We start from the raw sequence: 22089 nt of genomic DNA, 5'->3' as shown, positions 1-22089 counted from the left end.
CTCACAAAGAATAGTGGAAAGTGGCCTTTTGCCACAAACCTTTCCATTTGCAGAATAAAATGTGATGGCAGAAAAGGACAGGAACAGCTGATATTTCTTTGAGAAGCTTTAGGAATGAAGAAAGCTCAGGGAGGACTATTTCTTTTAAAGTAGATATTCCAAATTTACTTCTAGGAAGAGTAAATCATAGGAAACATAGACATCCAAAGTATGCACCAATTTTAATAAACTCAATAAAGGATACTGACGTATTTACTTTCTTTGGGTGTCACTTATCTCCAAAAAAATTATCTGAGAAAAAAAATAAAGGCTAAAGTTCAAGCTATAATCATTTACCTCTTATCCATTTAGGCAAAGTGGAAAATAAGCAGGTGTTACACTTCCTGCAGCAACATCTTCAACTCAGAGACTTAAGAAATCCATCCATCTTTCTGGAAGGTACAACTTTTTTAATGATTTATTTATTTATTTATTTATTTCAGAGAGAGAGCATTGTGTGCAGGGAGAAGGGCAGAAGGAGAAGGAGAGAGAATCCCAAGCAGATTCTGTGCTGAGCACAGAACCCCAGTCAGGCTCCATCCCAGGACTGAGGGAGGTCCATCTTTCTGTACTTTTTCCCATGAATGTTCTATTACTTAGAGACTTTTGTCATAAAGGAAACCATGTGTAAGAAACATACAGAAGAAGAATTGTTGAAAAGTAACCCTGAACAAGGAGGAATTGTACTGTAGAGAAGAGTTGTGTGTGTGTGTGTGTGTGTGTGTGTGTGTGCGCGCCCGCACGCGTGTGCACGTGCACACTGGACGGCTAGATTTAACATTCTCTGCAATTACTTATCACTCTGAGCTTATTCTTCAAGCTTACTACACGTGAGATGGTAAATTGTATCTTGGAGCTACAAGAGTTGAATGTGAGATTACAAATGAGAAAATTCACAGTACAGAAACTATGATAACCATTACTAGTATATATCAAATCTACTTGTTTATAGTTTTTGAAACTACACAAGAATGCACTTGTTTGAGCAGCACATATAAAGAAACTACACAGGAAAGCTATTAAAAGGCAGGGATTTTGTGTGTGTGGTGGGAGTGGGGTGGGTACACATTCCACTGGAAAGAAGCTTTGATCATTTTCTTTTCTCTTTCTTTTGCTGAGTCCATTTTTATACCCTTTCTTATTTTTTCCTTTGTAATTTTTTGCAATCATTAGGCAAGTCAGTCATCGCTTTTGACCATGTCAGCCCCACTGAGTAACCAAAACATTTCATCTATGCAATTTTGCTTCCTATATTAATTAATAAACATTTATTAAGAACTTTAATATGCCAGTTATTGTTGAAGCAGTATATATACAAACCACCTAGCCATAATCTAGTCTAAAAGCACAGTATATTTTTTAGACCATAAATTAGATTAAGATGCAAAATGTTCTACAGCATTTAAAAGGGAAAAATTGCAAATTTAGTTATTTCTCAACTTTTTCTTGCAAAATAGCCTATTTGTGAGATAATCTTCACTACACCATCTGTGATTTGCCTCACTCAGAAATTTTTTTAAAGATTATTAAGCACCTACTATGTAATACATGCTAAGGCTTTTAGAGATGAAGACAGGCAAGATTCATGATATTATGAAGTTGACATTTTAGTGTAGATTTTTTGATACACAGTTAAGTCATATAACTTAGGAACCTAGAATTGAAATTTAAATTCATCCTTTTAGAAACTTATTGAACACTAGTACTAAAAATTTGAATGTTCTCACATGTATTTCTCCTTTTTGGACACAATAGGATAACTATCAGTAAAGCATTACTATTGTTTCTTTAAAAAGAGCTCATTTACTAAATATTAAACAGATGATAATACTGACACATGAAAATATATTGAATCCTTTGCTGTTGGTTGGGTTTATATATCCAGATAAAAAGACCTAAGTACTAGGTAACACATTACTAAAAAAATCAAAGACTATCTTCTATTCAGTATGTAATTCTTTCTGCAAAATTGCAAACTAAACCTAAGCTTTATCTTAAAACACATTAAATTTTTCAGTAAGACTAAAAATCACTACAAAATAAGATATCTAGTCTAAAATACTATAAAATATTTTAGTTCCAAAATCAAGAGGTTCTCTGATATATGTTTATTGTACAGAGATATTTATCAAAATAGTCCCTTTGCAGAGTGTTTGGGGTCTAAAGAAACCAGAAAAAATAACATTACCACTTCTAGAATAAACGTTTGTCAATGGGTTCTACAGAGGCATGAGGAAATAAACACAGGGGTGAAAACCCAACTTCAAACAATGTGATCTCAGATACATCAGACCAAATTGCTCTTTCCACCCAGGTAGGATATTTGGGCTGGTATTATTACCCACTGTGAGTGGATCAAGGACATCTGTTTAAAGACATATGTCAGCATTTGAATTGTATTCCAAGACTGTAAGAAAACTTGATTTATCCAGTTAAACTCCTTCATTGCTCAAGTAAAACCGAGATCCAAAGTAAATTTTGCAAGGCGACATAATCAGCAATTGGCAGAACTGGCCACCAGAAGTCAAGTTTTCTCAAATGTAATGCACCAAATGCACTTGGCTGGCCATAATTTAAAAAAAAAAACCACCTGGGATACTTAAAAATACAGATCTTAGTGCTCCATCCCCAGATATTCTAGTTGGATAGAACTGGGATGTGCCCAGGATTTATTGTTGATGATGATATAGCTGGTCTGAGAATCACATGTGAAGAAATACTATGCAAATCCTTTAAGATTTAACTATTTCCAAAATAGAGTGTTAAAGTGGCATGAAAATTTCAGCATGGCTTTAAAGATGCTACTATTCTCCCTGCTGTTTCTCAGTAAAACATATGCCAACAGAAATCAGTCTGTTTAAAAAAAAAAAAAAAGAAAGAAAGAAATCAGTCTGTTGACCATCCAGACATAACTTAGGTTATCACAGTGACCTGTAATGGATTGGAAATCTGAGGCTGATCATTTTTTCATGTCACAAGATTATCCAGTTAAAGTATTTCTCAGGCAATGGAGATGAATATTTCCTTCTAAGAAACATTTGAAACTGCAAAATTTTCTAACCACTAGTCTTTTTTTAAACATAACTAAAATTCTCACTTTTGTTTGAGGATTTGCTTTTTAATAATGTATGCCCTTATTATTTCAATGAGTATTATGGAATATCTCTCAGCTAAGCCTTTGGTTAGCATCTGTTGCATCACACGTCTGCAAAATATCTCCAAACCAGATAACAATTAATTGGAAAATGATATTGAAAGTTGTGAGAGTCAGGTGAGGAGTTCTATTACCTTCTACAACAGTATCTATGAGTCCAATAAACTACACAGAAATGCTTTCATATTATGCTATGAACTTCGATTTTTATAACTATTTTAATGGGCTCATGAATTAAAGGAAATCTACATGGGTAAGGCACAGCAATAACTAGAATCATAGTTTACTGAAATAGAAAATGACTTTTGTAGGTTAAGATTTACATTAAATCAACAAATTCAATTCTAATGACAGGCTTGTGTTTTACACTGAGTGATATATATTCCTTCAGGAATTTTCTATGGCGAGTAACAAAAGCATATATGAAGCTTGAGCAAATCAGGTCCCAATTTTAATTAACTTTGATGAAATGTGACAGATTATTGATTTTAACTGAATTGAGAGTATAGGATTATCATCTTTAAATCAAAAATGACCCCAAAAGATTATGCTTTTGGGTATGTATTAATATGCTGTCATTTCAAGTTATTTTGATTTGTTCATCCTCCATCTTGTTCCAAAAAGGATTAAAGGCTGTCAATTCAAATTAAGGTTTGCTTTTCAAACTTTTTCAGATGAAATGAAAGTAGTTGGATTTCCATGAACAGATTCTCAGTTGACAGGTTTTGTCCATGGGTTTCACTTTATTTTCTGGAGGGCACTACAAAGGATTCCAACTTCACCTACAAAGAAAAAAACAATGGGCCACTCACATCATGATAAAACATGCTTTAAATTTCTACAATGTGTAACACATTAGGGAATCAGTGGGATATAAGAATACGCAGAGTACCACCCCAACCTTCAAGGAGCTTACAAATTAGTTATGGAGACAGGATTTGGGCAGTTACAGCATAAGGATTTACAAACTTTAACGTAATTAGCTCCTTCTTTCCTGGAAGGAGTTAACTGTTTTCTCTCTTTTTCTTTTACAGTACCATCTATAGGTACTTATAAGGACCTAAGCCATGAAACATGAAAGTGTGGTTCATATGAACCTCCTGTGTCAGAAGCACCTAGGGCCTTATTACAAATACAAACTCACACAAATTACCACAATTTAGTAAATTTAATCTGAGACTATGAATCAGCACTGTTTATTTTTAACTAGCTCTCCAACTGATTCTGATGTATACTAGGTTTGAAAATGCATGATCTCCATAGATAACTCAACCTAGATTGCTAGACTACTGGACTAAGATGGAGCTGCTCCTATTCATGCCATATTCATATGCCTACAGGCCACAGGAATAAAGACACTTCAAAGAAGTGTAAGGGGCCCTGAGATGGACAGGCCTTGCTTTCTCCTAGATCCTGAGGGAACAGAAGTATAGAAAGGTAATAGGGTCTTACATAAGGTCACTAAGGACCCTTTAATTCCTAAATGTGCTATTCTATGATTTGAAAGTTCTCTAAGAAACAATAACCTTTGGAGTTACTTTTAACTTTTCAGGGTAAATAAGAAAGAGAGACAAAGCAGCTATGGACTGACCCCTCTATCTTACATTCCAGCCCCTAGAGCAGTTGGCTGGCCTCCTCAGGTGAACATATCTATTCCAGCTGAGAGTCCAAAATGGGGTCTATGAGGTGGTGATGAATAAGCCTTGGACTTCTTCAAACTGTCTGATCACAGGGGGCTATACCTAATAGGGAATGACTACAATGGCCAGGGATGGTTCTACTACTACTGGAAGTGGCCGCAGGAAACATCATTGGGGTCCTAGAGGGATACTTCAAGCCCATCTGCCTTTTTTTGGCCTTTGTTAGTGTTACATAAGGTAGGAAACTCCACTTGGCCTAGAATTCCTCCCTTTAGGCTGCTCGTTCCCTCAGTGGTTTCATTCATCCATTTAATAACGCTTGAGGGCCTAATATACTTTTTTTTAGGACTAGGGCTAGTTACCAGAAATTTGACAGTGAACCCAACCTAGTCTTCTACTCAGGTCTTGTTGGAGAGTCAGACAAATATGTAATTATAAAACAATATAGTGATATGTGCTCTGAGTGAGGGATCTGTGAGATTGCCAAGACAGAGGAGGGACACCCAAACTAGTCTTCTTACAGAAGAGATACCTACAAAACACTTAAAAGATGAACTGGAATTGGGGACATCTAAACGAGAATAGGGATGAGAGTATTTTAAACATAAAGAATTTGTTGGCTAATTGAATTTAAATAAAAATGAATGAATAAATAAATAAACATAAAGAACTACATGAACAAAGGCCAGAAGCCAGGAGGCAGTATGGGAAGTAAAAGCTGGTCAGTGTTGCTGGAGGGGAGTTTGAAGGTTTGAAGTACTAGAAGGAGAATCCAATGAAGAACAATTTAACACTGTTGTTTTTTATGAGCAACTATTATACTATCCTCATTGTCCTGGAAGAGTGGAAGGCCCATGGATGAGCTAATAGATGGCCAATAAAATAGCTAGAACCTGCCTTGTAAGGGCTGAAATTCCAGGCACAGCAATACCCATTGTATGCTTAGAAGAAACATAGTGGAGGCAAAGAAGAAAGAGGAACATGGTAGTGACCTGCCAGAGTGGAAGGCTGATACGGTGGTAGGACATAGGGTGGAATCTAGGAAAGTTAAAGAAGAGAAGATACTCAAAGCAATTCTGGCCTTTATCCCAAGGTTTTCCTCCCTCAACAAACAAATGGCTTACCTGGAGATGCTTTTCTCCCTCATTCAATATTTAATAAATTTCTTATGGTGAAATTTATGATTAATTTCTTATTGTTCCTATGGTGAGGGTTAGGAAATACAACTTTATTTCTGGTAAAGAGAGTGGCCTCCTGGGGTGTAAGTTACTTACTGTTGATGGAGTCGGCCAAAATTTTAAGTTGCTGCGTATTGTCCAAGACCTCAATTCTTTGAGTGTATGGGTCATAACGAACTGAGAAAGGCCGTGGGATGGTAGCAGCAAAATTCCTGAAACCAAATCCACAGAGCTCAGTAAAGGGCACAATTCAGGGGAAAAAAATCCTAAAAGATTTCTCAGTGGTATTTTACTTAAATCTCACTAGAACAGGGGCTTTAGAAACCAGGGTGAGAGGTGAAATGGAGTTCTAGTGAGATCCCCTTGGGCAGCCTCTGTGTGCTGCATATGTGTCTCAGTGTATATACAAACACACATAGGCACATGCTTATTTAGTTACCAATCTCCAAAAGGGCAGAGAAAGCTTATAATAAAAGCACAGAATACATTAAGGCCAAAATTCTTACCATTAAAGAAAATCAAAAGAACAAATAAATCTATCCAAAGAATGCTATAGAAATAAGTAAGCTATGAGAGGCTCGGAAATCAATCCAAGGAGGGAAACACAGCTCTCAAGAATGGAAGAAAACACTATGTTATTAATGAAATTTAACATGATCTGCATGCCTCTTCTGTACTAAATGCTATGTGAAGCCCTAATTGTTCTATGTTCTTTACAACTATCATCCCTGATTTAATATTCATAAAACCCTTAGAAGGAAGGTACTACTACTATCTTTATTTTACTGATGAGAAAACTGAGGTTTGGGGAGGTTCAGTGACTACCAAGGTCATACTGGCAATAAATCATGCAGCTGAGAAGAGACTCAGGTAGTCTGACTCTGGTCTGTGCTCTTCACTTCTTTGCCTTCTTGATGCATTTCTGGGTCTGGGAGGAATGTACCAGGAGAGCCTTATGAGGGACATCAAGCAATGTAATTAATAAGATGTCCCCACATAGCCTATAAACTGCAAGAACATCACAAATGATATTTCTAAGTTGGCTTCTGCTGAGTGTTGAAGCTGCCATACTGAGATGATAATTCTAAGGGAAACTAGTGGGCTCCCCAAGTCTGGCAAGAGTGGTGGATCATAGTGGCTGGAAACCCAAGTTCCAGAGCCAGGCTCTGGGCTCAAACTCACCTCTGCCAATGACAGCCCTTGCAGGCTGCACCTCAGTGTCCTTCCTCTATAAAACTGGAGCAAGAGCAGTACTACCTGAGATGGTCGTAGCAAGTGCTATTATAGTATAGAGTACGTGCTACATGAGTGTTAGCTGCTCTCTTTCACTAGTTACTAGGGATTCATGAAGAACAAATGATTAACTATGTCTCTCCAACTCTCCTCCTCTGATAAGAGCTTCCTCAACCCTGCTGGTGACATGAAGCATATAATGCATGTCTGTGATTTGGCCCACTCTGCATTTCTTCCCTCTTATTCCCATAGTTCACCTCATCTTTGTTTCAGGCAATCTGCATCTATGCCACTAGAAGTGCTTTGGCTAGGCAGTCTGTCTCAGGGCCCACCCTTCCTCTAGCCAGGCAGTGGGCATGTGACCACACCCAGCATTGTTTCTTTATGCTTAGAACTTGAATCTTGAAACTGAAAATGGCTGAGGCTGGTTTCTCTTAGGTGGGAGATTCTGAGAGAATCACTTCCTTTTCTGAACCCTGTTTTCCAGCATTCCCTTTGACTCTGTGAGTCACTCTCAGTAGGATGGAGTTTTTCTGGGTGTCTCCTCTGGGCTGTGGGCACTGACATAGCAGGTGGGATTTCAAAGGCCCAAAAGTCCAGGTTCTGCAAGCTCTTCCCTGATGGTCTGGGACTGATCACTTCCCAGGTTAGAAAGTCATCATCAGGAGGGCCCATTTGAGTGGTTATGGGTTCTGGCTCTAAGCCCCACTGCCTTGGTCTAAACCCTGGGTCAACCACTTACTAGCTGTATGACCCTGGGTGAGTCTCCTATCCCTTCTACACTTCTGTACCCCACCTGCAAACTTCATAGTCTTATCTGAAGATTAAATGAATCAGTACATGAAAAGCATTTAGAACAATGTTTGGTGCATAACTAGGTGTTGGATATTTAACTTGCTTCTCCTCTTCCTCCTTCTTATTATTACCCAGATGGGGTAATGGAAAAATCCATTGAAACCTATAACCATAAAAGGGTCCCAGGAATGGCAGGGAGGAATCATTAGGATTAGAGGAAGGTTAGGCTCCCAGTAAGGGGTGGATATTCAGGAATTAACTAGAAATAAGTAACTAAGAGAACTTGAAGGCCCTGGAGAGATATGAGAGAGTCATCGTAGGCCCAACCATGTGGACCTGTGGGCCAGCTTTTACACTCCATCACCAAAGCACAGTGCAGTGGAAGCTGGCACACCCAACTTCATGGGGTTGCAGAAACATATATATATATATATATATACACATACATATATATATGTATATGTATATATAAACATATATGTGTATATATATTAAATATATTAAATATATATGAAATATATATATGAAATATATATGTGAAATATATATATGAAATATATATATGAAATATATATGTGTGTGTGTGTATATATATATATATATATATATATATATATATATATATGCTGAGCCCTCTCAGCTCAGAGGGCTGAGAATGGGAGTCCTGCTACCTTTCCATCTCCATAAGCCTTTTGTTGAATTGCCTCTGAGACTGATGATTTGCCTATTGCTTATTGCATGCTCACTATATATTGGGAAAAAACAGACTGGGGAAAAAAAAACAGGAAAAGAGAAAGGACAAAAATTCCTACACAAATGGAGCTTAAGTCATATACTATATTCAGCATTAGCAGGTACTAAGGAGAAAAATAAATTGCAGAAGTGGGTAAGGAGTATGGGGTGGGACTGGGTAGGGGTTTTAAACAAATTGGTTAGAGAAAGACACACGGAGAAGGTTACATGGGGGTGAAGATTTGAAGGAGTTGGCATGGTGAATGATGCAGGAGAATAAAGAGAACTAGGGATTCCCCCAGGTTAGAAGATTCCTAGGAATGAGTTGTTGGGGGCCTTCTGTGGCTACTGTGTACACAGGAGAGTTCAGTGCCTGGACTTGGCAGCTGGACTAAAGCATAGATCCAGTGGCAGGGTTGTCTGCAGGGGTCAATATGTCCAGACAATAATCTGTGATATGGGGTCCTATTAAAGAACCCCTCCCAAACAGAGAATGGAAAGGGACAAGGGTTGGGAAGCTCTGCCTGCTACACACCATTGCTATAAGCATTGGAGTCCACTCTCCTGGACAACCACCCACAGAAGCACGAGACAAGATCCAGAGGCCCCAAGAGCTTCTGACCCCATCTTGGTCACCACCTCACCTTACTTTCTCCTTTGCATCATTAAAACTCTCAGCCACGTAATACAGGGGCTGGAACTCTGTGACAGTGTACTCTTGGATGGCTGTCTTCTCCAGCTCCAGGGGGAGAAGCTTTGGCTTGTCAGACAAGCAGTACTGCAGGGCAGCAAGTGCAAAGTTTTCACAGTTAAATCAGGGTCAAGTGTTTCTGCTACCTCTCCATAGGCTATTTGTATACCTTCTTCCATCTTGTCCCGATTCTTTCCACACCCCAACCCAAATTCAGTAAACTAAATTTCCCTATACCAGATCCTACCCTTCATGGCCCATCTAAAGTCTACAGTCCAGATAGAAGGGAGTAAATCCCTCTAGCCATTTTCATGTGAGGTGATCAGTAGAGATGTTAGGGCCACCCATATGTATTTGCATACATCTGTATGCAGAGCTCGGCCTCTTGGGGGTCAGGAAGCCCTTCTGCTTTGTAGACTCATAGACTTGCAGCTCAATTTCTACATCTAACACCCAAAGTCATGAACAAATCATAGCTGCTAAGATACCAATCACTTGAGGATTAACCCCTGGGTTGAATCTCAAAATGGGTATAAATGGGGTCATACCTGTAATTCACCAAAAGATGATAGGAGTCCAGCACCATATGCTTTTATGGAGTCTCCTTGTTTGCAGAGGCCAAATTCCACAGTAAACCAGTAAATCTGGAATGGAAAGTGAAGTTGAGAGCATACTCCAAGGAAGGGAAGTGTAGCAGATGCCTCAAGGCTAAGGACAGGCACTGCCCAGCTCTGTTCTCTGAATCACCGTGACCTGGGGTCACTTCTCCATGTCCTATGTCTTACTCTGTCCAGTCACTGGTTGAATCCAGAGTTGGCTGAATGTATGATGTGATAGGAAGCAAAGAAGTATCGAGAACTCCTCAAGAAGATATCCCAACAGGTAACCCTATATGACAGGAACTCCACAACTCCTTTTGCTTTCTTCTCTGTGGCATTAACTAAAATGAGATGTCCCCTTTAGTTGGTCAGACTTTCCATGAAATCCCATAAAATTCAGTCATGGGAGGTAGGAGATCACTACCTAGTGATAAAATCATTGAGGGCATCCTGCCATCCATGCTAACACTTGGGGGGTTTCTGATGTACTGCCATCAACTGCACTTATCCTCCTCGAATAACCAAGTCCTTTTCTTTAAACAACTCCCAGGCCAACATATCCTAGATGCCTGGTCTGGGGAAGATGATTCTGTAATCCAGGCATAACCCTACTGACCAGGGCCAAGAGAAACTTTGGGGTCAATTAGCTGCTGGAGACAGTTATAGTCTCAGAGAATTAGAGATGCGTTACTAGCTAAGTCTGTTTATTGCACTAGATAATGTTAAATCTGAGAAACTTCTCAGCTTAGTCAGCCTGACCTCACATACAGATGATGTGTTTTCAGCCCAGAGAGGTCAAGCAACATGCACCTAGTTACACAGCAGATCAAAGAGCAAGAACCTAGAACTGTTCCCAACCCAGTGTATCAATAGGAAAAAAATTTTTTTGGATAATTTTTTGAGAAGTTAGGTTGGCAATGACTACTCTTATCATTGTCACAGCAGGTGACATGATGCTATGAGTTTTGAGTTTATTTTCTTCTTACAAGTGAGCGTTTATATTAAGCTTTTCAACTTCTTTAAAAGCTGCTTCTCACATAGAATCTGATATTTAAAAATTCATGTTCACACACACACTTAACTCTTCAGACTCATATGATATACTTTTTCCAGAACATAAAGTAATGTAATCATTTTTAAAGATGAGGAAGCAGAAGTCACTTGCTCAGGGTATCAGAGCGCTGGTCAGTGAGAGAGAAACTTCTGGGAGTTTTTGCCCTTCTGATAAACCGAATTCATAAACTTCTAAACTGACACATATTAATGATAAATTTAAATTTGTATTCATTGTTTTCCCTAGTTCCCTTACAAAGCTTTAATTTTCATCTTCTAGGCTGAGCAAATTATGGGAAACATGGCTCAGATGCTGGGGAGGGACGAACTTAAGTTGGAAAAGAGTCTGTAGGAAGAAAACTCCCTCCTGAGCAGAGTAGCTGATCCCATGCTTCACTGGATGAGAGTCATCATATTCACTGGGGAGAAGGAAGTGTTTGATAAGATGAGGAAAGCCTATCTCTATTTCCACCCGTCTAATAAAGGAAAGATTCCCAACGCTGGCTCCAGCACAAAGATAGAGAGTAAATATTTCCTCTTCACAGCCATGAATCCAGGCTATTCCCACCCCCCACACCCCACACCACACACACTTTATGCCCGAAGTTTCTCTAGGGCTATCCTTACAGCCTATTGGTGTTGAAGTTACTTTTTAAATTACATGTAAACTTTGCATGCAGCTGATTTCAAACTCAGACCATTAAGGAAAATATATACATTTCACTTGTGTAAATGTAATTCAGCACATTCTGATATTTTCCCCCCAGTGACCTGGCTTTCAGAGGGAGGATCAAGGCTGTGAAAACCTGAGTGCTATAGCCTATTGCATTCTCACTATCCACCAGGGGCAGAAAGGACTTACTGTGGCGAGTTTCTCAATATACTCATCAGGTGCACCAAGAGAAGCAAGGCCAATTTCCTGTAATTGTAGAGAAACAGAGTCATTGGCATGGCTGGGTCTTCCTAACTTCAAACTTCACCCTCAGCTCCAACCTTCTGCTTGACCATAGGAAGGGGATGGGTAACTAGAGGTCTTCAGAAGGGCCCAGAGAGACCCTGATTGTTCTGTTAAGTCTTCCCTAGCCACACATCATAGAATTATAGATCTCCAGAGCAGAAAACCTTACTTCATCACTTGTTTTGTTTTGTTTTGTTTTTGTATTTACAAATAAGAAAACTGAGGCACAGAGAAGGGAGGTGACCCACTGAAGGTCACACAGTAGGTTGTGTCTAAAACTCCATTCCTTGCCTCGGTCTCCATCGAAAGATGAATGGATAAAGAAGATGTGGTATATGTATTCACTGAAATATTGCTCAGCCATTAAAAACGACAAATACCCACCATTTGCTTCGACATGGATGGAACTGGAGGGTATTATGCTGAGTGAAATAAGCCAATTGGAGAAGGACAAACGTTATATGGTCTCATTCATTTGGGGAATATAAAAAAATAGTAGAAGGGAATAAAGGGGAAAGGAGAAAAAATGAGTGGGAAATATCAGAAAGGGAGACAGAACATGAGAGACTCCTAACTCTGGGGAACAAATTAGGGGTAGTGGAAGGGGAGGTGGGTGGGGGGTGGGGGTGACTGGGTGACGGGCACTGAGGGGGGGCACTTGATGGGATGAGCACTGGGTATTATGCTATATGTTGGCAAATTGAACTCCAATAAATAAATAAATAAATAAAACTCCATTCCTTGATTCCAGCTTAGTGATTATTTTCCCGAAGCTCAAGAGGAACATTCTTGGAATACAAGATGAGTGCCTTAATCATGTATCTTGAAGACACCACAGGAGAATTGCTGACAAATGCTTGCCATACATACTTCCAGATAAATACTAGCTGGAGAGTATGAAATGTTATGGACCACTTCTCATTACAGCTCCAATTATAGAATTCCCCTAGTGGTCTCTTTGTCTTTGTCCTTTTTACAAATTTTCTCCAGCCTGCCTTGTATCAGACAGAGTGTATATATACAAATGAATATATTTTCTTTCCCTACTATGTACATTGATTCATTCCAAAATGCTTATTGAATGCCTGTTATGTAGTTGGCAGTGTACAAAGTCAATAAAGATCCTGGACCGCACTCATGGTGTTTACATTTAAGTGGGGGGAGGCAGACAATAAATAATAAGCATATTAGGTATATTAGGAGAAATAAGTTGTTTGGAAAGAAGAAACAAAAGAAGAAAGGGACAGGGGGAGTGGGAGTGCCAGGAGAATGGGGGAGGAGGGACTGAAATTTGAAAAAGATTTCAGAGTAAGTATCGAGAAGATGATATTTGACCAAAGAGTTGATGGAAGCAAGGTTGTTGGCTCTACTGACATCTGAGGGAAGAGCATCATACAGATCACATGTACAGCCAGTAAAACAGCTCTCTAAGTAGGGAAATGTCAGTAAGTTCAAATAACAGGAAGGGACCAGTAAGGATAGAACAGAATAAGAGTGGGGAGAGTGGCAGTTTCTATCAAAGAGGGACCTGAGGAGAAAGAGGGGGAGCTTTTAGATGGGAGATCTTTATAGCAGTAGAAGGGAGAATATGGAATTCATTCTGATTTGGGAGGGGCTGGAGTAGGCACATTCCTTTGTCTTAAAGCCAAATGCTGCTCCCATCGATCTTTCTCTAATGTTATTCAGAACTAATTTCCATGAGATGATGACAGAAGCCATACCTCTTTGGTGAGACTGACCTGCCTCAGGGTGGGAGATCGGAGGGCAGGGTAAAAGAAGGTTCAGACAGAGATTTAAGATGGCTTCTTCTGAGAACTTGGAAGGTCCTCTTCCCCCAAGATGAACTAAGCTATAATGTGGAGCCTTCATAAACATCGGACGAGGACCGAACTAGTGATGGGGGTGTGCTTAGCTTTGATCCAGATAGATTGGGTTTAATAGTGTTAAGTGGCACAACCATGTAAAAGTGATACTACAATTTCTGTTTATCTCTAATGGGCCTCTAGCTGGACTTTGAGTTTGGTGGGGGTCAAAGCCAGTTGATATTTCAGTTGAATTCGTTCTGATGCTTGACTCTCCTGTCCCCTTATCCGTTGGAGCTCTACTTCTAAAGGTCATATGCCATCTATTACTTGTCTCAATTCACAATTAAGAGTATCCTATAAGGGAAGATTATCAATATTTTGTGTGGCAAGAAAAGCCACTGTGTTTTTGTCTTCGCACTTTGGTTGCTTAAATCTTCCTATGGAACATAGCCACATCTAGATAAATATGAACTTTTTCCTTTATTAAAATTATTTCCCAATGTCTATAAAGATACTTTCTTCCATAGGATGTTTTTGAACCATAGTGACCTTTGTAAAACACATATTTGGAATACTATTTGGAAAAAAGTAAATAGTTTTTTCAAAGGGGAAAAAAAAGAGGGATCTGGAGTTTAGTCCTATAGAACCTTTTTTGGCTATTTTAAGGTTTAGGATTTTCCTTTCAGTGAAATGGGAGCCACTGCAAGGTTTTAAGCAAAGAAGCGGCAAGATCTGATTTATGTCATCCAAGATTTACTCTGGCTGCTATGTGAGAAGACAGTGTAGGGGATCAAGAGTAGAGGCATATAGACCAGTTAGGAGGCCCCCTCAGTTCCACGGTGAGAAACAATAGTGGCTGAGACCAGTTTGGTAACAGTGGATGTTGATTGAGAATGGTCCGATTCTACACATATTTTGAAGGAAAAACACATACAACTTTCAGAAAGATTGGTTAGAGGTATTGGAGAGAGAAAGAAGTAAAACATGTCCTCTAAGTGCTTTTGTTTTGAACAACTGAAAGGATGGAGTTACCATGAACTAACATAGAGAAGACTATGGTTGGAGAAGGTTTTAACAGGAAGATCAGGAATTCAGTTTTGGACAGTATGACCACAGATGGCTAATAGACATTCAAGTGGAGAGATTGAGTCGGTGGTTGGATACATGAGTTTGAGTTTGGGGACTGAAGTCTGGGCTGAAGATACAAATGTGTTTGTCATCAGGATAGAGAGGACATTTAACACCATGAGTTTAGGTGAGATAATCAAAGGAATTGGTATAGACAGAGAAGGACAAAGAATTGGGCTTACTTTGAAGCAAGAGGCCACATGGTCTTCATCTCTGTATCCCTCTCTGGGCCAAACCCTGGCCCATATTACATGCTGAGAAAATGCTGAGTTAAAGTGAATTAAATTCAGATGACCTGGCTCTCCTCTCTTGTCCCTCCTGTCATCTCTGTTCCATCCATCCTGTCCAGGCATACCAGAGTCTAACAAAAGCCATTGAAACAGTGCTCTGTTCTCATGGTCACCATTCTTTTTGTTTGTTTGTTTAAGAAAGTAATTCTTTTAAGATTTTATTTATTTATCTGAGAGAGAGAGAGAGCACAAGCAGTGGGAGCAACAGAAGGAGGGGGAGAAGCAGGCTCCCCGCTGAGCACTGGGAACCCGATGCAGTGTTTGATCCTAGGACCTTGGATCATGACCTGAGCCGAAAGCAGACAATCAATTGAGTTGCCCAGGTGCCCCTCACAGTCACCACGCTTTGTGAGCCCAAAGCTTGCCTAAAATAAGGGGTCTAAAGACTTCCCTGTGCTTCATCCCCATTCCATCTTGCACTCTAGTAGGAAGCAAGTCCTCCCTTTAGGTCCAGAAAAACTGTGCTCAGGGAACTTTCAAAATGACACCCTGCCTTGGGACTGTCCAGGTGTAAGTTGGAAGGATGTGACACTACTGGGCCAGTAGCATCTATCTGTTGACTCAGATAATTGTCCATTCCTCTGGGGGCCCATCCAAATGGAAATGGCTTAAGGAGGACTGTCACTTAGCCTCTGACTGAGCAGAATAACTCCTGGTAGTGAGAATAAAAAGTTCCTATCCTCTAAGAAAAAGACTAATTATTCTTTGACCATAGGAACAAATCCCAGTTTTAAAGCTGTTCCAAGCAATCAGTGACGTCTTGACAGCAGGAACCATGCTTCTGAAAGTCAAGTCAGACAGTCAACAACAGCCTCAGCCCAATGGTGACACTTCTGAGTTAAAATTTAGCCAATCCCCAAGCACTCCACTTGTAAAACTCCAACAATATCTGAACCTCACATAAAAGCAAGTTTTCTTTGTTTGGAGAGAGACTGTGTGCAATTCTCCCTTACGTAGTAGGCATTTAGTTAATTCATCTTTTTTTGTTTGTTTCAGATATTAAGTGGTAGTCTCTTTAATCAACAATGAAAATATTTATTTCTTCTAGCTGAGGGAAATGGCTTATAAAATTCACACACAATCCCATTACTCTGAAATTCATATTTGGTCCAATATTTGCTTATGACTCATTCCATCAGATTTTTAACCTTCCCTATGAGGAAGAATATTGATAGTTAAAGCTTTGTATTAATTCTCATTTGTGGAGACTGAGGCACACAGGTCATACAGCTGGTTGGTGGCACGGTGTGATGTGTGGGTGCATCATTCAATTTTCCCATAATCCCAGCTACCCAACCATGATTTAGCCTTTCAGTGCCCTGAAGGAATTATTAGGATTCTTTCTCTCATGTAAAAAGCTCACTATTATGGTAGATGAATCAAGGCCTAGCTTGTTGCTTTGATGGTAATGTCATCTTGTTGAGTCCCACCCCAAGTCCTCATCTTGTTATTGACATCCTGGGCAGATGCAACATGCTTATTCTCTCCCATGAGAAATAAAAATTAAATTAAAACAATAGTGTAGTGCTGTTCTTTTCTTATTCTAGAAGGGGGCAACAGTCAGTCAGAGAAGAAAATTTACCTTTATTTGTCACTTTATGTGCCAGGTTCATTAGGAAGAGATCTTTTCTGATTTGTAGTTATAAACTTTGTGGACAGGAAGAAAAACAACTATTTCATCAGTTTTTGCCAGCTGTGAGTTAGGCTATTGGCATTGGACTCTCAGCAAATAATTATCTTCTTTAATTGAAGCATGTAAGAATGACTGCCTGACAAGGTAGGAAGTGGCAAGGCCCAAAATTGGAGAAGAAAGGTGCCAGGAGAACTTGGAAGAAGGTAAAGTTACTTCCATGTGGGGATCAAACAGGCATTCATGGATGAAAAGGCTCTTAAACTAAGCCTGGTAGGACAAGTGAGATTAGCAAATTCAACAGCACATATGTAATACAGAGGATGAGTGATTCACCGACCCCATGCTGTGGTCCCTGGACTGAGAACCTCCATGGGACCATATGCCCATCCCAGTGGGATCACAAAACTATATCTGGTTTCCACTCTTGCACAGGACACAAGAGCCCCTCCATGGGTTCAATTCATTTGAGCAATCCAGGTCTCAATCCTATGATTAATTAAAAGGCCAAAATGATCCATTCCTTACCTGGGAAAACTGGGCAAAGCTGCGATCTGAAAACAAGGGCACGTGTCCCAACAGCTCATGGCAGATGTCACTGAAAGACATAAAGCACAGAGCTTGGAAGTAATTAGGGTTATAAGCCAAGCCAGACTCAGTCTTTCTACATGAGAAATGGGCAGGTAGAAAGCAAGTACGCTGTTTAAGTTTATGATCTCACTCCCACTCATAGTGGTGTACAAAGTTTGGGATCAGATGAGGTAACATACAAAAGAAAAGGAAGAAGGGGAAATAAAAGTAAGAGGCAAGTCAGGGAACAGCAACCAAGGGGTCTTAGGCGCATGCTCAGTGGGGTGCAGAACAGAAGAGCCAATATTCCTATGGACCTCCTCCCATACACCTGAGCAAACTGTGGACCATGAACGCTTCCTACCCCAAGTCTTCATCTTGTTATTGACATCCTGGGCAGATGCAACTTGCTTAATTATTCCTCATGAGAAATAAAAATTAAATTAAAACAATAGTGCTATTCTTTTCTTATTCTAGAAGGGGGCAACAGTCAGTCAGCAAAGAAAATTTACATTTATTTGACACTTTATGTGCCAGGTTCATTAGGAAGAGATCTTTTCTGATTTGTAGATATAAACCTTGTGGACAGGAAAAAAAAAAACATTTGGGGCATCCTAATGTTTTGTATAGATGCATAAATTCTATTTTATTAAGAAGATGGCTAAATCCCAAAGTCAGGGGCACAGTGGTCAGCCATTCTCTACCTCGAGATAAGACACATCTAGACATAAAAAGATGAGAATAAACTAGATGTATATTCTGGATGTATTGAGATAGTTTGGCCACCACTTGTTCTTGTTCACATTTGGAACATCATAGTTCTGACTCCTACAATCCCTTTGGCGCTTGAATGTTATCTCATACTCCCATGACCAGGGAGGATCTGAATTGGTAGTTCACAAGATGCCCAAATCACCAATCGATATGATCTATTTGGACAGAGAAAATACCCAGGAGAGATGATCTCTCTCTTTGTGCTACCACCAAACCATTCAGAAAACTAGTCCTGTGGATCAGCCCTCCATGAATGCAAACATCATTCCTGGAGTGACAAGCAATGGTGCTTACTGTGATTGGATACTGGTAACAGGAGAAGAATACTCACGGTTCAGGTGTATACATAGGTTTGGACCCATGTCTGATGTACTGAGTGCAGTGGAAGACTCGGAAAGCCAAGCCACCCAAGAAATCCCGAGAGGAAAGCAGGCCAGCCACAGGTCGGAGGCGGAATCCAGTGCAAGCTGGGATGGAGAGAAAGAAAATTCAAAGCCCATCATGGCAGAGCCCAGAGGCTCCTGGATACCTATGGGTAGGGAAGCAATGCTCCCAGCTGTCTAGCAGCATCAGTGTTGATGCCAGGTAGATTTGGCTTCACATCTCTGCCCCTACACATTGTGGCTGGGCAATTTGAGTCAAGTAACTTCATTTCTCTGAGCCTCATTTCCTCCTCTGAAAAATGTGAATAGATATTTACTAGGGTTATTTCAGGAATCAAGTGAGCTAATAAAGTGCTCAGCACAGAGCCTTAGCACATTGGAGACATTTAATAAATTTAGCTTTCATTAATGTTTATTAAGATGAAATACGTATTCCTTATTTCTCAAGTATCTAGACTGGGGAGGGAATTTTCATTCCTCTTCCAGAAGGGAAGAGTACGAAAGGAACACTTCCAGCTTCTCTACTGCCCCTCACACACTACACTCAAGAAAGAGCAGGAAATTCTGTGATTGGAACATGTGGGAAAAGAAAAGGAATATTCTCAGTTTGACCTCTTTGGCCCTTTCTCTCCTGACTGTCTTCCCACAGAAGAGCACAGAGAGCATTCTGGTCTCCTTTGGGCCAAGCAACAGAATCTACACTTCAACAGTGAATTGGCAGGAAAGTTTATGTAATTCAGAGGTGAAGTATCAGAAATTCCATTTTGTTTGTATATCCATACTACATTCTTCAAGTAGCTTTTAGCAGTAATAAAGTTGACAGGTTGATCCTCTCTCTGGCTCCTTTATCTGTCTGTCAATTTGTTTCAAACTTGGAAGGAGAATAATAATCACAGTGATGATGATGATGATGATGGTGATGATGATGATGAAGATAGCTAACACTGTATACTGCCCACCATATGTCAGACATTGTTCTTGGCACTTTATAAATATTAACCAATTCTCCTAATAACCCTATAAGTTAGAGGCTCGTAGTCTTTCCTCTTTACAGATGGGGAAGCTAAGACACAGAGAAGTTAAATTTCTTATCCAAGGTTACAACTACGATCAATCTGGCTTCAAAATCTATCCTCTTAATTACTTCTCTATAACTCCCCAGCTGCTAGTATCACCATTTTATTGTCTCGCTGTTGGCCATGGAAACATGGATAATCAGCCAGAGAATGTCTTTAGGACCTCCTTGCCCCTCTTCCTATGTTCCCTGGACCTTCAGACTGAAATTCACCCTGCTTGACCTCTTGTTCCCTTCTTTATCTGATAACTAGAGACTGTCTAAATAGAAGGGACCCAAAAGGTCACCTAGCCCATCCCCAAACTATCCCAACCTCCACTTTCCTCCCTGCCACGGAATTTCCCTGGCTCTTTGCTCCAGAGCTGGCTACATACCATCTCCACATAACTCGGAGCCATAGAAACTTCTTCATTTCTGTAAATCTGTGGTCTATCTTCCCACTTTCTCTCATTCTACCTGGCACATATTGGGTATTTAATATGTGTTAGCTGATAGTTTTATTTTGGTTTTGCTTCATTAATGCTTTCTGGTAGAGAGGAAAATACTTACCTCACTTGGAAATAATATGCAGAGGTCAGCCATCCCAATAATGTATTTCCCCACAGAGCTACTCAGATTCCAATCAGTCCAGATTCACTGAGCACCTACTGTATGTGTAGCACTATGCTGGGTGTTTTCAACTGCAATGTCTTATTTCATTCCCACGGTTTCCCCAAGAGATAGTCTGTATTTGACAGATGACTCAACTGAGGCAAGTCCTCTTCCACTGGAGACAGTTAAAGCAAGAGTCATACCAGTTGAATGCACAGACTTAGAGCTCAGGGCTTTCAGCATTGCCACAGAGAGTACATTTCTTACACAGATGCACATAGCAACCATCTCACAACACAGCGGGAACTACTAGTAGAGCCCCGCCTGGGCACCTGGTGCTGTGAGTACAGGAAAAAGTGCTTTTCAGAGACATGGATATGGGAAAATCTACACATGATGCCTTGTCTTGGATGATGCCTCCCACAAAAAGTGGAAGATAATGGTGAGGCAGGACACAAGAGTGAACTTTGTTTTTCTGAGAAGCAACTTGCATGTATTATTTACTACAAATACACTCACACTGGCCTCAATTTACTTTATTCCCTTTCCCCTCCCTTTTCCTCCTCACTTTTGTCCCTGAAGTAGACTTACTCTGCAGAAATTGAGAAACCTCTTCCAACTGGGGGATGTTATCTTCACGGAAGCCACAGTATTTTTCCAGAAGTGGGAAGATATGATTGTGCTCGTAGCAAGCGTGGGTTTTATACAAGGACTTCAGGGTTCTGAATACTGTCCCCCATGTTTTCTTTTCTTCCTCAGTGTATTCCACTTGAGGGATGGGCTGCCCACTGCAATACACGTATGAAATATCTGACCTCAGTAGGGCAAGTGTAAAGAGGAAGGAGCATTAGCAGAGAGAGATAGGTTCAGGGTCTGTGAGCTACTGCCACCCAGACTACAGGGGATTTCATAAGTTATCTGTAAGAGGAAAAGTCTACTTCATAATATAGGAAACATTCATACAATTTGGTTAAAGCAATGATACAAGCTCTCAACTCACCAACCACACCAAGGAGATCTCTGCCTCACTTTTGGAAATCACTTGGACTTTCAGCTATCCCATCTTTCCAATTTTTACCAGGGTAGAAGTTTGCTTAACTGCAGGAACCCGGCAGGTAACACAAATTGGTAAAGTAGTAGGTATGGACAATAAGATGGTGAGGCCAAGACAACTGAAGAATGCATCCTGTTTCTAAATAAAGGCATCCAAGTTCAAGTAAAGCAATGTCCTGGTTTCTATTGTGTCAACTAGCATAATTATATCTTGGGGGGTAAAGTGAATTTAATATGTAGACTGTGAGTTTGAGACCCTTGCTTAGTGAGCATGGCTAGATTTGCTATTTCTGACCTTAGGAAGTTATAAAGGTATTTAAACACATGCTAGGTATAAGATTTGCCTATGTAGCATCTTCTGCTATGACACATAGAACTACAGGGACCTGGTTAAAGTCTATGTTGGATCCTGCCCCGGAGATCCTGAATCTGTGGGGGAGGGAAAGCCAAGGCATCTGGATTCCAATAAGCTCCCAGGGGACAGAGTATAGTTTGAGACTCATTAGTTCAAAGGGTATTTTTGAAAAACATTTTACTGTGTTCTCAACAGTAAAAACAAATGAAAATCAAACAAAGCCTGACTTTAAAAACCTGTCACTGTTCTTTGCACTGTAGGCCTATTTCCTAACAGGGTACACAATGTCTGGGACAAGGCAGAGCTGTTTACTTCAAAATTATGGATCATCTTCAGGTCCCAAAGTAGGTTTCTCCTGCCCTT

General features: G+C 40.1%; 1 protein-coding gene across 1 annotated transcript in view; it reads right to left on the bottom strand.

Annotated features, from left to right (window-relative positions):
- Positions 1–3379: 3379 nt before the first annotated feature.
- Positions 3380–22089, bottom strand: part of PAH (phenylalanine hydroxylase) — a 74539-nt gene continuing 55829 nt past the window's right edge. The window contains exons 6-13 of the mRNA XM_041738235.1: positions 20910–21106; positions 18601–18736; positions 17454–17523; positions 11977–12033; positions 10011–10106; positions 9416–9549; positions 6108–6223; positions 3380–3975 (exon numbers count right to left, since the gene is read on the bottom strand). Of these exons, the coding sequence (XP_041594169.1) occupies positions 3932–3975; positions 6108–6223; positions 9416–9549; positions 10011–10106; positions 11977–12033; positions 17454–17523; positions 18601–18736; positions 20910–21106 (850 nt within the window). The 3' untranslated portion in view covers positions 3380–3931. The remainder of the gene's footprint in view (positions 3976–6107; positions 6224–9415; positions 9550–10010; positions 10107–11976; positions 12034–17453; positions 17524–18600; positions 18737–20909; positions 21107–22089) is intronic.

Source organism: Vulpes lagopus, chromosome 23 (genome assembly GCF_018345385.1).
Source record: "Vulpes lagopus strain Blue_001 chromosome 23, ASM1834538v1, whole genome shotgun sequence".
NCBI lineage: Eukaryota > Metazoa > Chordata > Mammalia > Carnivora > Canidae > Vulpes > Vulpes lagopus.
The sequence above is the reverse complement of the archived record's forward strand: the minus strand, read 5'-3'. Positions and strand labels throughout refer to the sequence as shown.